Below are 21222 nucleotides of genomic sequence, written 5' to 3' on the forward strand. Positions count from 1 at the left end.
CTGCTGATACCTTGGGAGCTGGACAGTCTGCTCTGACCCAAACCCTGGTGCTGTGGTTGAACAAGGCACAGGAACAGGAAAGGATCCCAGCACATGGGATCTGACAGGACTAAAAGCACAAAAGTTCAACCACACGGGACTGAAAACATCCTCAGCATCTGATAGGAACTGCAGTGGACTGGATACAATATAAATATATATGTATATACATATATTTATACACACACATGCTCTGCAATACTGCCAGGGATCTGTTTATCTGTGTTGCCTTCAGAGTCCCTCTACATCACTTAATCAGCAGGTGAGAGCAGCCAGCAGAGGCTCAAGGAAACAGACCTGTGAAGTGCTTTTTTCACTTGTGTATCAACAGAAGGCTCACACACAGGTGAATTTCATCCAAGACAGACATTACATAGAACAGCTGGTGCTCCCAACCAGCACATCCTGTTATTTACCTTGTTGAAAAGTGGCATTTTTTTTTTTCTTCCCCAGCTGCTACCCACACTGTAGCCTCTCGGAGCCACCTTTACAGGTAGCTACGTATTAGTCCTAGCATTATGAAGTAATCCATTATGAAGTAAAAAATGTCTGGCTTGGGCTGTACTGACAGTTATGTGAGTGCATTGAGATGGTCACAGAAACTGTCCAAATCTTAGGCAGCCAAAAAAGCCAACAAATGTGGGCATATTCAGGAAACAAAGCAACAGTGACATGAGGCATCACCCCTCTTCACAAGATGAAGATTTACCCACACCTTGAATATTGTGCTCAGTTCTGGCCTGTCTGCTGCCAAGGAGAGAGGGTGGAGGCAACGGAGATACGGAGAAGGGCAACTAAAATGACCAAGGAGCCTCAGCTCTAAGCCCTGCCACCACTTCCCCAGCTTTATGGGACTGGGGAGCCGAGAAGAAAGGCAGTGTTCCCTGGCACACAGGTCACAGCCGCATTCCTTCACATCTTGCTGGATATTTGCTGTTATTTACTTATGCCTGCCTCACCTCTCCCTGAGCAATGGGAAAGTCCACACTGACTGTGTTTAAGAAGATTAATGAGCAGGCTTGACACACTGGAGGCAGAAGCACAGGTGCTCTCCAAGCTGAAGGATGACATTCCCCCCTTCAGACACTTCAGCTGCGGGTGGCTGTAGTAAATGGTCAATACTCAGCAGGATTTACAGAATTCTGCAGCTGAGGAGAAGCCCCAGGTCACACACACAGCTCATGACAAGCATGTTCTCCCCCCTCCCCAGCACCTCCAGCCCTGCTGCCTCCTGTCTGACACTCTGGAGCCTCGAAAAGCCAGATGGGACCCCAGCAGGACACGTTTCTGTCGGCTCTCAGCCCGACGGGTGATGCTGGTAGAGGGACAGCAGTTAAGGACAGGTTTTACTTCCATTTGCTGATACAGCTGACAATGTTTTCTCCCTAAATGTCACCCCTAAGCCCAACACTTTCCAAGAAAGTAAGCATCAAAAACTGTAAGGGAAAACAGAAATCAGAGAGATAGCACCATCAGAAGTTTCATGTCGATCTTTAGGTTTGTATATAATGAAATACTCAAAAAGTGTGTGCAATGTAAGTAATTAATAGCTAAAGCTGTTTCCTAACTATAAGCTTGTCACCTAGTCAGTTCTTTATTGGCAGTGTTCTGTCATGAGAATGAAATTCAGCTGGTGTTTCACAAAAAATGGATGGGTTAGCCTTGAATGCCTCTGGTACTTCATTTTTGATCCTGGAGTTTTTTTGGCAGGAAGGAAACTTCCTGGCTAGCTGCTCAACATACCACACTGCAGGACAGGAGACACAGACATATAACAGAAGGCAAACAGTAGACAGGATTACGCACAAAAGTTACTCCTACTGAGACTGAATACTCAAAAATGTTCTTTTCCACTACTGGTATCCTGGAGGAGCGAGAAAAACTTAAGTGCAGCCATAACATGCTCCGAGAAAGGCTAGAACATTTGAGATAATTTGGGATAATTTGCCTTAGGAGCATGGAACCATGAGAACAGGACAGAAGGTTGCACAGACAGCTTGATAAGTCTGGTTCCCACTGGATTTAAGCCCCCAAAGCCCTAGGGTCTTAAACTCCCTTCCAGGCCTCTCTCAACACAGGCCTTTGAGGTCACCACTGTACATCAAATTCACAGTTACCTGACATTTTGGGTAGGGTTCCACCTCTCCGATGGCAGCTCTCCACTTTGCGGGTCATCTACGGGTGGGTGAAGAATTGAAATACATACATCTCCATTCTGCAAGACAGAAACAGAAGCTGAGAACAGCCTGGCTTGAGGCAAAGGTCTGGTGACTCAACCCTAACACTCTACATTCTGAGCAGTTTAACCTTGTTGATACGAACACCCCGAGTGCCAGTAAAAATATGGAAGAAATGGAAATGGTTCCCAGTTCTTCCTGGGTCTACTCTATTTATACACTCAAAAGTTTCCCTTGTTAAACAGGGTTAGCCTGCAAACTTGTACCAAAAAAAAAAAATAATCTCAAAGAGGTTTAAAGAACGTAGCAAAGCAAGCAAAAATAGTAATAAAGTCACATAAAACTAAATTGGTCTCCAGACAGCAAATACTGTCACAGCGACAGACACGAGCTTCAGTCACAGGAGACCTAAAGTAGGGTTAAAATTAATTTTTAACTCCCAGTGGTAGCTGAGCTTGCTACAGGAATTTCTGAATTGAAGGGTTTAGCACTCTCCACTAGCTCAGGTGTCAAAACACCACCTCTCCTGGGACACAGGGGGTTGGACAGATGGTGCGGGGCCGGCTCACACCGCTCCCCTCGGACACGGCTGTTTGAAACACCAGGTGAAAAAGCAGGAGATGCTCTCTGAAGGTTTCACTGAAAATCCCTTCCAGCACGCAAGAGGAAGCATACTTTGGCAGCACACGGAACCCATGCAGCCACATAATCCTCACCCTGTGTTTTACTCACCAGAGTTATAGCCTGAATATAGATTTAAAGCTCCATAATGCCCACCATTTATAAACTCTTTAAGAAGCGTGTAAAACCGATTCTCCATCAGCAACAGCACTCTGACACAACTATTTTGTAGGAGTGCTGTAGCAGTATTCACCACAGCTGATGTTCTCCAAAGAAGCTGACTCCAGGGACTCGTGGTGTCCCAGTGCCTTACTGCAGGATGGGATGAAGGTGCAGACAGGGCCTGAGGCCAGACAGCAGATGTTGGCTTCTCCAATCCCTGCTGGCTTGCTGCCTCTCACAGCTGGCTGCTGGGATCACAGATGGTTTGGGTTGCAAGGGATCTTAAAGATCATCGAGTTCCAAACCCCTGCCACGGGCAGGGACACATCCCACCAGACCAGGTTGCTCAAATCCCCATCCAGCCTGGCCTTCAACACCTCCAGGGATGGGGCATCCACAGCTTCTCTGGGCAACCTGTTCCAGTGTCTCACCACCCTCACAGTAAAGAATTTCTTCCTGAGATCTAATCTAAATCTCCCCTCTTTACCATTACCCCATGTCCTGTCTCTATACTCCTTGACACAGAATCCCTCCCCATCTCTCCTGTAGGCCCCCTATGTCCTGTCTGTACACTCCTTGACATAGAGTCCCTCCCCATCTCTCCTGTAGGCCCCCTTCAGGTACTGGAAGGCTTCTCTGTAAGGTCTCACCAGAGCTTTCTCTTCTCCAGGCTGAACAACCTGTCTCCTAGAGAGGTGTTTCACCCTCTGGTCATCTTCGTGGCCCTCTGCTCGACCTGCTCCAGCAGGTCCATGTCCCTCCTGTGCTGAGGGCTCCAGAGCTGGACACAGTTAAGTTCAGGCAGGGTCTCACCAGAGCAGAGGGGCAGAATGACCTCCCTCGATGACTTACAAGTTCCCAGAGGCAGCCCCACACCTGCTGGTGGCATGGCCTCAGCTGACGGGCAGCGCTCACGGCGTCCCTTGTCACCCTGACACGAGGCACAGGCTGGTGTCAGAACAAGGCTGAAGCTGTGGATCAACTCCGTTCAAGATCACAGGCTGGCAGGTCCCCACACACCTGGTCTCACCTATATCCTGAGGACCTTCCAACGCTGCTCAATGCCCAGGAGCCAGAGCAGAAAGCCCTGCTGTTCACAGTGACAGCATCCATGCCTTTGAGCCCGAGGCAGCCATCACAGCTACAGACAGCAGCAGCCCACCTGAAGGGCGTCTCAAACATTTCAATTCACCTTGGTTAACAAAGACTTTTGTTTTAAGGCCAAAGGAGATCTTACTTCCATGCTGGAGGCTTGTGATGGGCATCCAGATTTCAGTGGCTCGCTAACCCTGCCAGGTGTGCTGATCTAGCAAGCCCTCATCATTTTGAAGCAGTTTTTTTTGTGTGTCAAGAACAACTACGCACAGCGATGTAGCACCTGGAGCTGCTGAATACCCAAGTATGCACTTACGTTGCTGGAGCACTTTGCCACAACAAGGCAGTTTCCTTTTTGGGACTCAAACAGGCTTGTGCAATGTAAAAATATTTTTAAGGTCATTTTAAGTTGAAGTTAACCTTACTAATGCTAGGTTAGGTTCACAGCCTGTTCTGGTTTTATTAATAATTTCTGCGAGTTTAGCCAGTTTTTCCTTTCAGCACCTCCTGGGAGAACGCAGAGCTGGTGGCCAGGAGAAAGCGTGACAGCACTGGGGTGTGTCGGGGGGGGAAGTTCCTCAAGCGATCCGGTCAGCACCACATGGAGAAGATATTTGGCAACATGAAAATAGAGAGGGAAGCAATGATGTGAGAAAAAAAAAAAGATCTCCCCTCTTTCAGTTTAAAACCACTACCCCATGTCCTGTCTGTACACTCCTTGACATAGAGTCCCTCCCCATCTCTCCTGTAGGCCCCCTTCAGGTACTGGAAGGCTTCTCTGTACGGTCTCACCAGAGCTTTCTCTTCTCCAGGCTGAACAACCTGTCTCCTAGAGAGGTGTTTCACCCTCTGGTCATCTTCGTGGCCCTCTGCTCGACCTGCTCCAGCAGGTCCATGTCCCTCCTGTGCTGAGGGCTCCAGAGCTGGACACAGTTAAGTTCAGGCAGGGTCTCACCAGAGCAGAGGGGCAGAATGACCTCCCTCGATGACTTACAAGTTCCCAGAGGCAGCCCCACACCTGCTGGTGGCATGGCCTCAGCTGACGGGCAGCGCTCACGGCGTCCCTTGTCACCCTGACACGAGGCACAGGCTGGTGTCAGAACAAGGCTGAAGCTGTGGATCAACTCCGTTCAAGATCACAGGCTGGCAGGTCCCCACACACCTGGTCTCACCTATATCCTGAGGACCTTCCAACGCTGCTCAATGCCCAGGAGCCAGAGCAGAAAGCCCTGCTGTTCACAGTGACAGCATCCATGCCTTTGAGCCCGAGGCAGCCATCACAGCTACAGACAGCAGCAGCCCACCTGAAGGGCGTCTCAAACATTTCAATTCACCTTGGTTAACAAAGACTTTTGTTTTAAGGCCAAAGGAGATCTTACTTCCATGCTGGAGGCTTGTGATGGGCATCCAGATTTCAGTGGCTCGCTAACCCTGCCAGGTGTGCTGATCTAGCAAGCCCTCATCATTTTGAAGCAGTTTTTTTTGTGTGTCAAGAACAACTACGCACAGCGATGTAGCACCTGGAGCTGCTGAATACCCAAGTATGCACTTACGTTGCTGGAGCACTTTGCCACAACAAGGCAGTTTCCTTTTTGGGACTCAAACAGGCTTGTGCAATGTAAAAATATTTTTAAGGTCATTTTAAGTTGAAGTTAACCTTACTAATGCTAGGTTAGGTTCACAGCCTGTTCTGGTTTTATTAATAATTTCTGCGAGTTTAGCCAGTTTTTCCTTTCACCACCTCCTGGGAGAACGCAGAGCTGGTGGCCAGGAGAAAGCGTGACAGCACTGGGGTGTGTCGGGGGGGGAAGTTCCTCAAGCGATCCGGTCAGCACCACATGGAGAAGATATTTGGCAACATGAAAATAGAGAGGGAAGCAATGATGTGAGAAAAAAAAAAAGTTTCCCTCTTGCAACAATCAATCTTGCATGTTTGGGAATTCAGGCAGGGCAGCACTGCTTTGGGAGAGCCTGGAAGGGTAAAGGTCTCACGAGGCCTGATGAGATGGGCACAAGGTTTTAGGGATCAGCGTAGCCAAGGGGAAAACCTTCCCCTACACACATTTTTGGAAGATACAAACAAGAAAGCCAGGGTATCCATCCGCCAGTGGGGAATAACCTATACTTCTATTAGGGCTGTGGACTGTTATGTCATAAAAATAAAGAAAAAGTGGACGCAGCTTTACCAAAATTCAACTAGGTGACCCAAGTAAACAAGATAGGGAAAACACCCAAATTACTCAAGTCTCATTGCTCAGAACTGGAACATCAACCCCAACCTCTCCACCTGATCCCACCAGCAGATTCTGTAAACTGCTACCTTCTTTCATCTTCCTCGCACTAAAAGATTGTTGGTATTTTTTTCCTCGTCCTGAAAAGCCCTCAAACCTCAAGCCCTTTGCTGATTTATTCTCAGTTTCATTTGGAGTTATCCCAGTGCCTTATCTTCAGTGCTTAAATGTTGTTTCCAAAACAGCCTGCAAGCTGCTTCAGATTCCCTCAGCTCCAAGAGATACTGCTACGAACACAAAGTACAAAGCTGAAAGCTGGAGTATTTGAAGAGTAACCCCAAAATACACCCATGGAGTTTTGGGTTAGTTTCTCCTCCTACCCTTCAGTTGTTTCTAGAGCCAATTTTTCATCTTTCCCACCAGGGCTGGGAGAGGTCCTTTCCAAGACTCACTTTGTACGTACCATTTTGGTAACCATTTCTCACTCACCTCCTGCATGAGAATTTCTGGATTCAGAACAACATCCACAGTATGGATCTGCAATAGTCTGCAGGTCTCAAAGTTGTCTATATTTATGGATCAAACTTCCATGTAACTGAAATAGAGCCTTAAAGAGAAACACCATCTGGGGCTACATGCAAGATACTGTGCAAAGTCCAAAACTCAAGCCAGAAGACTGTCAGGTGAGTGATTTCAGGATGTCCTTGTGCTTAGGAAAATCCCCCTGAACATCCAGTAATTAAAGCTGATTACTATCCTGCTTCGCACTAAAGCTTAGAGGGGCTTTTGGCCATTTACTACTAAGCCATCAGTGCTAACATCTGAAGCACACTCATTCCAGGCTGGACATCTAGGAGCAACAACTTCCAGCCCTCAGGGCTGCTCTTCAACCATTCTCCACCCAGCCTGTATTTCTGCTTAGGACTCCCCAGACCCAGGTGCAGGACCTTGCACTTGGCCTTGGTGAACTTCATCAGGTTCACACGGGCCCACTTCTCAAGCCTGTTCAGATGCCTCTAAATGGCATCCCTTCCCTCCAGCGTGTCGACCGTTCCACACAGCGATGCCATCTGCAAACTTGCTGAGGGTGCACTCAATCCCACTGTCCACATCTCCAACAAAGATCTTAAACAGCACCCGTCCCAATATTGACCCCTGAGGAACACCACTCGTCTCCGGTCGCCTCTTAGACATCAAGCCATTGACCGCAACCATCCAGCCAATTCCTTATCCACTAAGTGGCCCATCCATCAAATCCACGTCTCTCCAATTTAGAGACAAGGACGTCCTGTGGGACAGTGTCAAATGCCTTGCAGAAGTCCAGGTAGACAATGTCGGTTGCTCTTCCCTTATCCACCAACACTGTAACCCCACTGCAGAAGGCCACCAAATTTGTCAGGCCTGATTTACCCTCAGTGAAGCCATCTTGGCTGTCACTGATCACCTCCTTATTTGTCATATGCCTTAGCATGAGTTTCCAGGAGGACCTGCTCCATGATCTTGCTGGGCACAGAGGTGAGACTGCCTGACCTGTAGTTCCCCAGGTCTTCCCTTTCTCCTTTTTAATGGGGATATGTTTCCGCTTTTCCAGTCAGCAGGAACTTCACTGGATTGCCACAACTTCTCTGATATGATGGAGAGAGGCAACTTCATACACCAGTTCCCTCAGAAACCATGGATGTATCTAATCAGGTTCCATGGATTTGTGCACGTTCAGGTTTCTCAGATGGTCTCGAAGCTGATCTTCTCCTACAGTGGGTGATTCTTCATTCTCCCAGTCCCTGCCTTTGCCTTCTGTGGCATGGGCAGTGTGGCCAGAGCACTTGCCAGTGAAGACTAGGGCAAAAAAGTTGTTGAGTACCTCAACCTTCTCCATATCCCAGATCATCAGGTCTCCAGTTACCTCTCAGAGAGGGCCCATATTTTCTGTAGTCTTTCTTTTATCACTTATGTACCCATAGAAGCTTTTCTTGTTTCTCTTGACATCCCTGGCCAGGTTTAATTCTGTCAGGGCTTTAGCTTTACTAACCTGATCCCTGGCTGCTCAGACAATTTCTCTGTATTCCTCCCAGGCTACCTGTCCTTGCTTCCACCCTTTAGGCTTCCTTTTTCTTTTTGAGTTTGTCCAGAAACTCCTTGTTCATCCATGCAGACCTCCTGGTGTTTTCCCCTGAATTCCTCTTTGTTGGGATGCATCTCTCCTGAGCTTCGAGGAGTTGATCCTTGAGTATTAACTAGCTTTCTTGGGCCCTTTTTACCTCCAGGGGTTTATCCCATGGTGATCTGCCAAGCAGGTCCCAGCAGAGGCCAAAGTCCACTGTCCTGAAGTCCAGGGTAGTGAGCTTGTTGTGCATCCACCCTGCTGCCCTAAGGGTCTTGAACGCCACCATTTTATGGTCAATGAGGCCAAGGCTGACCTTGAGCTTCACATTCCCCACCAGCCCCTCCTTGTTGGTGAGAACAAGGTCCAGCATAGCACCTCTCCTCATTGGCTCCTCTAGCATTTGCAGAAGTAGTATATCACCGTGTATTCCAGGAACTTCAGAATGGTTGAAGTGCTTCGTGAGGGCCATGGCTTGTCAAATGAGGCTTCTGAAAGTGAGGCTGCTTCTCAGAGTCCAGACGTATCTGTTCAGTCCATCCCCAGGGTGACTGAGCTGTGTATGACTCCTCCTGAAGCTGGACTCCAGCCTACCTCTGGGTCTTTCTGCAGTTGGAGCACCTCAAGTCTAAACCCCCTTTATTTGCAGGCTGACTGCTGCCGAAGACTGTCTTCCATTACTTCTTGTGTGTCAGCACACAATTTTGTAGGATATACTCAAATAAAAGCATACTTCAACTGTGTACAAACAACAACTAGTTGCTTAAGTATCAAAATAGGGTAAGACACTCCCCCACCCCCATTCCCTCCCAGCCTTGATCTAAGAATCCTCTAAAATGGGCAAGGCTCATGGCACAGCTCTCCAGCTGAGGCTGCCTGCTGCGCTTGTGGGTATGAGGACTGCTCTGTCCATTCCTCCAAGAACAGCATTTCCTATAGCATTTAGATTTAACTGTTCTAGCATAAAGCTGACATTTAGCACAAACAGCCAACAGCTTCAGTCACAGCTAAGACATTTAGTACCTGCAATACTTCCAGAAGTTTAAGGAAGCAGAAAGCCTTCTCGCAAGCCTGAGAAAAGTTTAAAAAAGACAAACGCCTTACCTCATAAATGTTGGGGTGCCACATTTTGGTCAGGAATCTGAAGGTAGGTGGTGAATATGGATAGTCAATAGGAAATTTAATGTGAGCCTGGAAAAAAGCAAAATACTTTAGTTACAAAACAGAACAACAACAAGAGATCAACAAGCAACCATTACAGTGAAAGACCAGAAAAACCCAATTTCATTTAAGGCCATTAAAGAGACCATGTTATATACCAGTGCCCATGTGGCTCCACAGCACAGCTCTACACAATTTCCTATGAGTAAAATGCTAACTGAACAAGAAAAATTGAAACACCAGAACAGACCTGGGCCGGTAATGCTCAGAAAGCAAGCCAAAGGCATCCTCCACATACTAATTCAAGAAGCACAATCCCAAAACTGTTCTTAAACACAGTAAAATAGATTTGAGAAGCCGGAACTCAAGACACTACTCTGTCTTTCTGGGTTCACAAGCAGGCTAGAAGTGTTCTAAGTGAATAGACCTGTTTTACATTTGCCATTGCAAATATGTTATGTAGTAACTGCACTTTCTGTGCAGAAAAAAAAATTAGATACTTGCTGTACTGAGATGCAAAGTTTTTTGCCTCTCACATGTGAGAGTAAAGGTGGTCCATCTACCTGTGCTCCTAACACTACATTTCTTGCTACCACAAGCATTCCCCAAGCCTGAATACCAACTGTGTTCGTTTAATAGATCAGTGCAACTTGATGAACCAAATACTGATGGGCAATGACAGCAAGCGTTCCCTTCCAGTGCCTCTGTGGTCAGCAGCCAGCTGTGGGGCAAGGCTCCCAGAGCTGAGCCAGCTGTGGGAAGACTACAGAGATCCCAGCACCGGGTATTAACTTCTCTGTGCTGTTCTGCCACTTACAGCAGTCAGAAAAGCCAGCCAGTAGGAAAGGGCTGAATCTGGACTGACAAAGTGCCAAAACCACTCCCCTCTGAAAGGGGGTGTCACGCATTGCTTGCTGCACTGTGGAGCACAAACCCTTCCCTTGGCACAGCTCAACCCACCAACAGATTCCCACCACCAGTCTTGCGTGGGGTATCCACAGAAGCATCCACGTGCCACCCCACACCAGGAGCGAAGCAGAGATTTACCCGGGGGGAGAGCAGACTCCTCCAGACCACTGGGGTTTTCCCAAGAAAGCCCATTCCTGTGCTTACGTGCAGTTTCGTTGAGATCCAAGACATAAAACAGCCCTAGGACTGAGATTAAAAATGCAAGAGACAACAAAACTCAAGGAGATTAAAAATGCAAGAGACAACAAAACTCAGGGTTGAGCTAGCTACAGGACTCCTTGGCAGAACCTGTATGCCTTCTACATAGGAATGATTCCTAAGCAGCCAAAAAAGGCAAAAAAAAAAGCCAGTAGTGTACCAGCATTACCGTGTACATATCCCGTGGGATATAAAGGAGCTGAGGAAGCAGGTCCAATTCCTCTCAGCAAAAAAACATCTGCTCTCAAGTTGTCTAAACCTAAAGATTTTGAATCAAGAAGACCACTGCAAGCTATGGTCTCTGTATGTGATGTGGAGCAGCAGCTGCAGATCCTGGAAGACTGTTTCAAAACTTCTAAGTCCTGTTTTGCATCCACAACTCTTTTAAGAGAGAAGGGCTATGTGCCTGCCTGCAGTATCAGTCATTGCCACATGAAGGATGCTTCTTGAACTCTGGCACTAGAAAACACAACTGGATAGAAATTAAGAGAAAACTTTTTCATCCCATGTGGAAGCAGCTAAGATCCCAGCTTGCCTGTAACCAGTTGCATGTTTAGAGAAATCAGAGTCACATTACTTGTTGATAAGCCAATTTTGACTACCCTGTAGGTATTTATCACATTGAGATGCTGTACTGAAGCATAAAGCAAGTGAAGCCTCTCTACAAACTTAATTTTGGAGCCAAAAGCCACCAAACTAGGAAACCCCGCATTACAGGCAGGGGCTTTTTTCCAAACAAAAACCAAAAAACATCACTTTCAACTTTCTATGTTGAGATCATTCAGATTTTGGAAAGTGAAACTAAATGCTCTTCCAGGGCATTACAAACGGGACCCAGAGAATTACATCATATCTCTTCTGTAAGAAAAATCATGGGAAATTATGTAAACCCACTCTGCTCTCACTGAATGCTATTTGAGTTTCTGAGTGGGTTGAGCAAGCCCAGAACTTCCAAGACAAGCTGCAAGACTGCCTGCAAAGATGCAGCAACAGCTGTGATTACAGGTCAGGTTGTTTTTTTTTTCCCCCACTAAAAGCTCAATTCTAAACATGTTAAAGAGACAAAAATATCAAATTAGGCAATAAACTTTATTTTTAAATAAGGTTTTTAAATAAGCTTTTCAATAAGCTCATCTGTCTGAGCTTACTTCTCAGTTAGTTCAGCCAGGCTGCTAGGTACTAGAGAGTGGCAGAGTTTCAGGGCAGCTTGTTGTTAGCTTAGTTACAGCCAGACAAACTAATTTAGGAGGACTAAAGATGCAACTTAGTCCTCCACCTACAAGTACCCAATCGCTTCTGCATTCACCATGAGCTTAAACTGAACAGAAATAATCCTGTTTCAGTGTCCTGATTTTAGCCACCCGCTCGACGTGGCTCCTCAACACCACCAAACATACTTGATACCCAGGAAGGTGGAGACTGCAGTCATCAACCCACTCCCTCCCTCCTCATTTTATAACTAGTCATACTTAACAGTCCCTAGAAAAAGAATAAAGTCCTCTGATGTTATACTGAATAGACCAGCTTGGCCAAAGAGTCAGCCCTTTGCAGACATTTACAGCTACTACACAAGAACTTCACCACCACACGTTTTAAGTATATTGCTACCAGCACAGTCACTTCGTTTCCCACTTTATTGCCTTGTTCCTGTGCATCCTCATTAGTGCCTGCTCTTCAGGCTTGTTATTTTTTCTTCTGTTTGGGTAAGGCAAAGCCATAGTGAAATCCATCTGTGCTAGAAAAATAAAAGTTGTACTTGATACTACATTATTTGACTGAAAATACAAACATAACGTTTCTACCAATCACTGAATTAAGTCCTGATTCAGTCGCTATGAATAACTACTACAGTGACTTTGTTTTGGGAGATCTTGCCGTGCACTTGACTCGACACTTACACATTAATATCATCTCCCTCTCGGCAGGGAGCACTAATGTAGGCAGGACTCCCTCCGAGCTTCAGCTGCCTAGAAATTCAGCATTTATTCCAGCCTAGCTGTATATGACACTTCTGTGGTCTGACACTGATTTCTTCTCCTCCTCTCACGCTGACAACACCTGGATACCCAATTTTTAGGCAGCAAGGGTAAGAATAATGAATCCATCCTACCTGCCCGCTGCAGAGAGGCAATGGAGGGAAAAGCATGCATTTCCTAGAAAGCCACCAGCATCACAACTGACCTGATTTGGGGAAAAAGTGAGCAGCAGCAGCAGCTTTTACAGCAGCCAACAGAAACTGCAGCTGCTTGGCGTTTCTGGAAGTGCCAGTTAAAGGTAATTTTTTATTTTAAAACTTCACAGGATTAATGCAAGCCCTGTGGAAACGCAGCACTGGTGAAAATGAGCATCCTTTGCAGACTGCGTTTACAATTATGTACAAAGGAAGCATTTACGTTTTTTAATTATTTTGTGCCTTTTTTTTGGTAATAATCTTCTACAGGCAGCTCCCAGACAAGCTCCTACTGACTCTGCACCAGGTTCTCCTACAGATCACCCACCCTGCTAAGAGTCAGAGCCCTTGCAGACAGCACCAGGCCTCCTCATCTCCCTTGGTGAGAGGCATGGCCAGGCTCCTGGCTGTGCACATCATCACTTCCCCTACCACACGCCTAATTAATGCCTCCTGCCAGCCTGCTGTGAACATCACCGCACACCCAACGTACAAGAAAGCCAACCAGAAGAGGAACTACAGACCACCACCAGCCTCAGCATGAGGATCTAATCCCACAGGATGCCCTTTGCTGCTTCTCGCACATCAAGCATTCGTAGAGTCCATCTACTGGATTCTCCCCTTCCACATTAAGCCTGGATTAGTGCATGTAGCATTAAATACTCTGTGCAGGAAAACACGTCTGGTAGGGATCAGCAGTAAGTACTACCAGCCTGTTTCTCACATCAATGAGGTTTAAAGCACCTCGATACCGTCCAGCTTCAGAAGCTGTAAAGCAGCATTAAAGCTAGCCACATGGCACTGCCAACTTTGACAAGGTAAAAAATAAAATATAAAAATGAATGAATTAAGGACCAACAAAGCTATTTCAGCTACACATAGAACGACTCGTGTCCTAAGTAATTTCTTGTGGCACAGCTTGGGCCCTAGCCTGGTAATTTAGGACCAGTTTTGGCTTCATTTCCCAGCAGCATCATAAGAACATTTATTGACATCTGTTGTGCTTTTAGAGAACTCAGACCACATCTCTGATCCAAGTTAGAAGATTAAGTCTTGTGAGTCCTGAAAATTCCCTCGCTGCTGCAGTGGCTGAACACTAACCGCAGCAAACTCCTTATATTCTGCATTACTGGCGCTGTTTCATAAGGAACTTAAATCACAAAGGCCTGAACACAAAGAGTGAACTAGTTTTTATTGAAGGACATGAAGCTTCTAAACAATAAAGAAAGTACAGCCAGAAGTCAGTAGAACAAAGAGGAGTCAAGAAGTGAGGTTAACTTACAAAATCGGAGATTGGTTTGACAGGCAGGAAGCCATTCTTGTTTCACGCTAAATCATAACTAAATTAGGAAGTGTATACAAGATATCTGAGGCACTACTAAAAGCTGCCGTTTCCAATGAAAGACTCCTCTGGTATAAACTAGGTTTCCTTTTACCAAGACTTTTTTTAACAGTATATTGTTATTAAATATTTCTCTGTCCGTGTAGCTACGTTCATAAAGCTGGGACTGTTGTTAAGTCACCCAACCCAGACCAAAGCAGCAAGCCTGTGATACGATGGTTAAGGCCACAATTATACCTTTAAAGACAGGGCTTTCACCCACATATTAGTCTTTTGCTCCTCCAAGCAAGATCCAAAATGAGGACTAACAATAGACACAGAACCATAGCTGAGCCGAAGGAAACGGGGGGAATTCACTGCAGCCGTGTTGAGCTGGTTTACATCCAAGCTCCTACGACCTCATACATTCACACTCCTGCTGCCTGGGCCATCTCTCAAGGGATCCCAGTAAATGAAACTGCTCTGAACAATGAAGACAGAACAAGCAGTGCCTGGAAACCATTTTCTTCTAACATTACTAAATAGAAATAAAGAGATATTTTTTTTTTAATATTGCCTCCCTTTGATAACCTGGAAGTTCAGTGTGGATGTTCTAGCCTTCATGACAAGAACTGCTCCTGGCAGCTGCTACTCATCTGGAGATTGAGTTAGACTGCACAAGTCAGCTCTGTTTAGGATCTCAAGCAACTCAGCAGTTAAGAGAAGATATTTCTTTCTTTTAGTGGGTTTTACTGCGGGGACAAGTCCACAGTATTGCCCAACTAATTGTGAGGTTCCGTCTGAACTGTGTGACAACCACTTTGGTTGTGGCTAGAGACTCTTCTGAGCCAGGGAGCATTCAGCTACAGAAAACATCACTGCAGCAGCTGCAGGAGATGTGGCATCCAGCAAGGGATACTGAGTTGGAAACAGTGGCACCCTGAGCCATCCAAGCATTTCTTCTGTAACTTGCTCATTTTCACTCAGTGCTTGCACCCATCTGCCACCTCATCACAGAAAAGGCAACTACCAGCAGCTAGGTAAGACCTAACATGAAAGAGAATTAGTTGGTTCTCTTCCCTATGGCAAGCTGCCAGCCCAACAGTTTTGCTGAGCTTTGACCACAGGAGATGGGCACGAAAGCAATTTTGGATTTCCATGTGAGAAAGCTGACATCATACTGGGGTTTACTGGGAATTCCCATGCTGAAATACTACTAGACTCTGCCCCCAGTTCAACCTTCACTCCAGGATCAGGCCTGGTTTAAAAAAGAGAAAAAAAAAAAAGACTAAATATGTTATATTGTGAGAAGCCAAGCACAAGGAGACTTCTGCCATCACTGAAAGCTTCATCTTGTGATTGTGCTCTTGGGTTTCATGCCTTCTGGTGGCCTGCAGACCATGCCCAAGTTGTATGGCTGGAAACCAGGCTCACTGACTATCTTCCAGTTGGTTCTTACCTGTATCTGTACAAACACACTGACTTCCCCATTTGGGCAAAATAAATAAGAAGAATAAATCTCAATATGTGAAACTTGCATCTCCCTATAATGTCTAATACTTGTTGAAGTAGCCAAAGATACTTGGTGATCTTGCACTCAAGAAAGACTTGAAGAAGGAGAAGCTGGCACTCAAAACAGCCCTGCTGCGGGTGTAACTGAGGATGCTGGTACCTGCACAGATAAAGCTCTAATGCTAGTGCAGCTGTTCTAGAAACAGCTTGTTTCCACTTCAGAAAAAGCATTTTTTTTCAACTCTATTTGCAAAAACAGTAAGAGTTTTGCTGGAGCAGTGGCAGGAATATTTGAGGCTGCTTATTCAATGTATGATGCTACATTACTGGCATTGCTGGCAGCACGTGTGGAAGCTCTCCAGTTATGTGTGCATGGGTTGACACTCTAGGCACTCGCCTCCACTTGCCAGGCTTCAGGGTCCAGAAGATTGTCTCTTTTATCAAGAGCTGCATTAGACAACAACAGTTTTCAGGGTGCTGGGCTATCTTGTCTAGACCAAGACCAGTTGGACCAGGCGACCTTTGAGGTCCCTTCCAATCTGGTATTCTATGACCTTCAGCAAGATGTTCAATCTCATATTTTGAGCTTCCATGACCTGGGTGAGTCATTTACTTCCTTAAAGCAGATTCACACACAGGCATGTCTCTGGAATGGCTGAACATGAGAGAGTATGATATGCTTCTGGTTTATCCTGGTCATTTCTATAGCTTAGTTTGCTCAAATGCAAGTAGTCATGACCACAGCGTATCTCAGTTTCGCAGCACTTCATACCAGGCTTGACAGAGTTTCTACAAACTCACCTATTCATTCCTCCATTTGCATACTTACCAAAACACAGCAGATTGCTTTATTTGGTGAGGCAAGCCACACCACTCACTTCTGCTGAGTGAGGAGATATCCAAGCTAGCTCAACATACGAACACCCTTTCTTTCAGCCTGTTTTAACTATTTTTAGACAATTCCTTAAAACAGGCACCATTCATGAGTCAGTGAATGACTAATTGCCTTGATTCTCTCCGTATGCAAGCCAGGCTGCATGCAAGAGGAAGGCTCTCCTCAAGGGGCAGCCAGTCACATGTTCTGTTAAAAACACAGGGCAGGTCTTGATGCAGTCACCTCTTTCATAAGCGGCAAGGGGAAAGGAGTATTTATAGCATCCTAAGTGTAAACCATAGCACTGTGCTGCAGTGTTACACAACTTCACCCTTTTCAGCACGGCAGGCAGCAGTTCTTCCGACCAGACTCATCAAGGCTGGTGCTCCAGCCTTCATTTTAACAAGGGATACAGGCTTCCAGAAACTGAACAGCAGCACCCAGGAATTGCAGCTGAAATTCTTGTCTGTGCTGGCTGCTGCAGGGAAGCCAACTAAACACTTGGGCAGCCTCACTACTCCTTTGTCAGCCACCACCTTACTGGTGGTGAGCCCTCCCCTTCGGAGCTTACTCAGCAGGAGTAAACCATCCTGCTGGCCTCCTCCACCAGCAACCACAGGGCCAAATAGAGACAGCAGCACCGTCTCCTAGCATGGAGACACCATCAGCATTGTGTTAGCCTAGGATTATTACCACAGGCTGCTTCAAACAAACCAAGTTTAAGTTAGAACAAGTACATTAGCTGATACGCACCCATCCTTGCTCCTAAGGCTATTGTTTCTAGGGTAACATGCTTTGGGCATTTTTCACCAGCGAGGAGCCAAATTCAAGAGGTATTCAGCATTCTGTCATTCTCTACCACTTCTCACCCCTGCCTTGTGCTTTGGATGATCTGGAGCTCACAGCATCACAACCAGTGTGGCTTCACTCATGAGCAGCAATGACTTGGTTACCCGTAAACTGCACTGCAAGGGATAAGAATTACAGAAAGACGAATCCTAGCTCAGACCTCAGATTTAGTTTTTCAAAACAATACACACACATCCACCCACCCTGCAAATTCCACAGTATTACTGAAGTGCTATAGTCTCAATTTGAGCTTTGGCCTAGTAAGGAAAGGGAGCCCGTTCACGTGATATGTTTAATTTGTTTAACAACTGCTCAACACAGACACCCACCTTAAGTTAAAAATCAAACCACAGAGTTCACCGAGGCCCGCAGAGTATAAAGCTGCTGTTTCTGACACTACAAAGCACTCTTGCTTGGGCCGGGGGGCAAAAGCAGCAACCGTCAGCCCCAATCTGCCACAGTACCAGCTCCTGCAGATAATCGTGTGGCAGCTGCATTACAGCAGGCAGAAGACCAGCTCTTATGCTCAATGTCTGCTTTCCAAAAAAGCAGATCAGACAGCACCGCTGCTGTAATCACAAGGACGAGATGCTCAACTGCTTCGGCCTTCAGTGGCTCCAAAGGACCCCAGTTGTTCGACGCGCATCTCGGGCTGCCTTGTGTTAAGGTCTCTGTGGTACCTACACTCCCAACATGGACCTAAGGAGACAGGTACTGAAGAACACGTCCCTTCACATACAGTCCCCATCTCCTGCAGGTCACCAGGAAGTCACCTCCCTGCTGTAACAACCATGCTCCTTTTCAAAAGCTAATTACACATGGCTAGACAAGAGCCATTTACAAAATGGCTGTTCTTGATGATTGTTAATACACAGGTGCTTAAAGAGACATTTTCCAGACCAGATGGATATACAAGGCAAAGTACAACACTGAAGTGAAAGCATTGATATTTCTACCCATGTTCCAACTAGTTGCCATGTCAATGACTAATATGACATCTAGATAAAGCCAGAATCCTCAGTTTGCTGAAGTATCTCCTGAAAGAGCCAGCAGAAGGGTGCAAAGCAGGTTGAGTCATCTGCAGTGCAGTACAAATATTCAAGGCACCTTTTATACTTCTGATAAAAGCAGAACTAGTGCAGCTGAGGTAAGTTCAGTACATGAACGAACATTCTTGAAATTCAAGCTTGTATGTAATTAATTTTAGCCATTTACATTAAATTTGAAGGCATACAGGGTAAGAGTAGCAGTCAGAAAGAACCCCTTCAGACTACTGCAGGCGAAGAGGATTCCAAGGTCAAGACAGAAATGTAATGAGATAGATGTAAGATGAGAACACAGGCAAGAGATCTCATCATTTGGACAGAGAAAGCTGGATCTTGCAGGAAAGTCATAGGAAGCTTGTGCAATTGTGTGACTAAAGGCAGCACTTAAATACTCTAACAGTATGTGGTATTGCCCATCAGTACCAAGAAGGGATCTAGGGGGAAATTAAAACTCATTTCATTTTTCTTCCTGTATTTAAGCACATCATAGATATTATTCTTGATTTGAAGTGGCACACATGACTTTAGAAGAAATTTGTGTGACACATAAGCAACCACCCATAAGTGGCATACCAGGGAAGAGAAGACAAGATCTATGGTAGATCAACAGTCTGCTTTTAGTAAGAACTGCTGTGTGGATAAAGAAAAGCCTCCAAACACAACAGTAGAGAAAAAAACAGAGCAGCTTAGGTTGAGCAACAAGATAAACTGCGGTAGCAGATTGACAGTACGAGCTCTTACAAGAGGTACAGCATCAATGGCTACAGAGATTTGTAGGAACAGGTGACATCTCAAGAAAAAAAAACAAACAATAAAAAAGCCTCACAAAACCAGAGAGTTTCAAGAGCAACTTTTCTAATGTGAGCCATCACTTTCTATTGAGACCTTCCTGGTATCTAGCTTCTGGTGAATTTTGAACAACTTGCTTTTCAGCTTTGCCCTCCCTTTTTAAGGTTGCGAAAAGTTTAAGAACACTAGCTGGATGCTAGAGAAACAGAAAAAATAACCTTCCAGCAGGTCCTCATGCGTAGGCCAGTAGCCACACAGCGCCTTCTTATTTTGAAGCCTCCACAGAAATAAGTCATGTTGCTTTCCCTGCAAAGACTCACCTAAAAGCTCCTCCACTTTCTGAACAATAGGATCATCACATGTTAAGTATCTGTGACTGCAGAGATCATTTCATCTACAAAAACCCACACTACATTTCCAATAGCTGCCATACAGAGCTCCATGCAGCATACAGCACACCATCACACCCAAAAACTGTAGCATCCACATGGTCAGTTTGGGAATGGGATTCTCTCTTACTCCATTCATAGAAAAATGATACCCACATCTGCAAAATCCCAATACCTGAGCACAGGACTTGCTTGCATATAGAATAAACTGAGGCTACCAAAACCCAGGAATGGCAAAGAACAAAAAATTCATACATATTGGTATGCTAGCCATGACCCCATGAAGCAACTCTTTCCTGCCTTGTAAGATATATTCTTGAAAACTCAATGTTGTTTGGCTGTTAGATCAGAGCCTGTATCTCAGGCACACTGTACCTGATGTACAATGCCTACACCCTATCAAATTACCATGCAGTAATAATCAGTTTGCAGCAAAAGCTGACAGTGTTTTGAAAATACAAGCGTAACTACAGCCTTTTTCATGGGAAACCTACCCCAGACATACATGGAAATGTCTGAACCCTAATATAATTTGTGCTGGTAAGTACAGCCTTATCTATGCTGGGATAAAATATGGTGATGTTAAATGAAAATTATTTACCCAAACTCAACATAACAAATATTTTCATGCTTGTTTTTTCCAGTAACTAGCAAGCAACACTAAAAGCTTTTAGTCAACATTGCTTTAAAGTTCACCAGCAGCGATCAGTAACTATTTCAAATTGATGATTCAGGCTCAACCATACCATCAGGAGGATGACTGATTATTTTGATTTTAAGAAGTAGTTCATTGCTTGTAAAGAGGTGTTGCACTGCCAGATTCAGACATCTGCACGCTACTTAAAGCATGAGCTGCTTCCTGACAGAGTCGTATCCAAAGCATGACCTGGAGGAGCCTCTAGTGGTGATAAAGTAGATGTGATTATGAATTAACAGATGCTCAAGTACAGGCTAACAGCCCTGCTGGTATTCACCCTAGCCTACAGATGCTTTACTCCTAGTCAGGTTACCAGCAAGCAGCATCTGAAAGCCACACACACACACTTAGAGCCCTTGGTGCCTACTTGGTACCATCTACAACTTCTACCTTGCCTTGACAAGGTAGATGTTGTCTACCTTGCAGACAACATTTAGCACATAGACCAAATAAAAACTTCTGGAAGTTTGCTAGAACAGGGAGCAGTGTCTGCACCTGATTTTTGCACCACATTACATACTGACACAGGTAGACCACTATTTTTTAAATAAATTGTGTCTATGCACACAGAAAGTAAAGATGTTTAAAATTTGCTCTGCAGCAACACACCATTTGAGCAACTTTAGACATTAAGAGCAGTTATCTTCCATAGGTACCAGGAGTGGGGCACTTTTTGCTGCTGGCAAAGGACTTTTGCAGAACATGGAACTCCATCTGACAGTATCAACTGGAAGCAGTCCCATTTGCACGCCATTTGGCAGGCCTGAGAGCAGGTATCATTAACTGTGCAGTTTCTTCAATTTTGTGACCTTTTGCAGCCA

General features: G+C 45.5%; 1 protein-coding gene across 3 annotated transcripts in view; it reads right to left on the reverse strand.

The window, feature by feature from the left end:
- The window catches only part of UBE2R2 (ubiquitin conjugating enzyme E2R 2), a 53325-nt gene that overhangs the window by 5485 nt on the left and 26618 nt on the right, over positions 1 to 21222 (reverse strand). For all 3 annotated transcript variants that reach the window (XM_014949379.1, XM_014949381.1, XM_014949380.1), the window contains 2 exons: positions 9531 to 9617; positions 2157 to 2254 (listed from right to left, as the gene is read on the reverse strand). In XM_014949379.1, the coding sequence (XP_014804865.1) occupies positions 2157 to 2254; positions 9531 to 9617 (185 nt within the window). The remainder of the gene's footprint in view (positions 1 to 2156; positions 2255 to 9530; positions 9618 to 21222) is intronic.

This window comes from Calidris pugnax, unplaced genomic scaffold, assembly GCF_001431845.1.
Source record: "Calidris pugnax isolate Ruff unplaced genomic scaffold, ASM143184v1 scaffold144, whole genome shotgun sequence".
In the NCBI taxonomy this organism is placed as follows: Eukaryota; Metazoa; Chordata; class Aves; order Charadriiformes; family Scolopacidae; genus Calidris; species Calidris pugnax.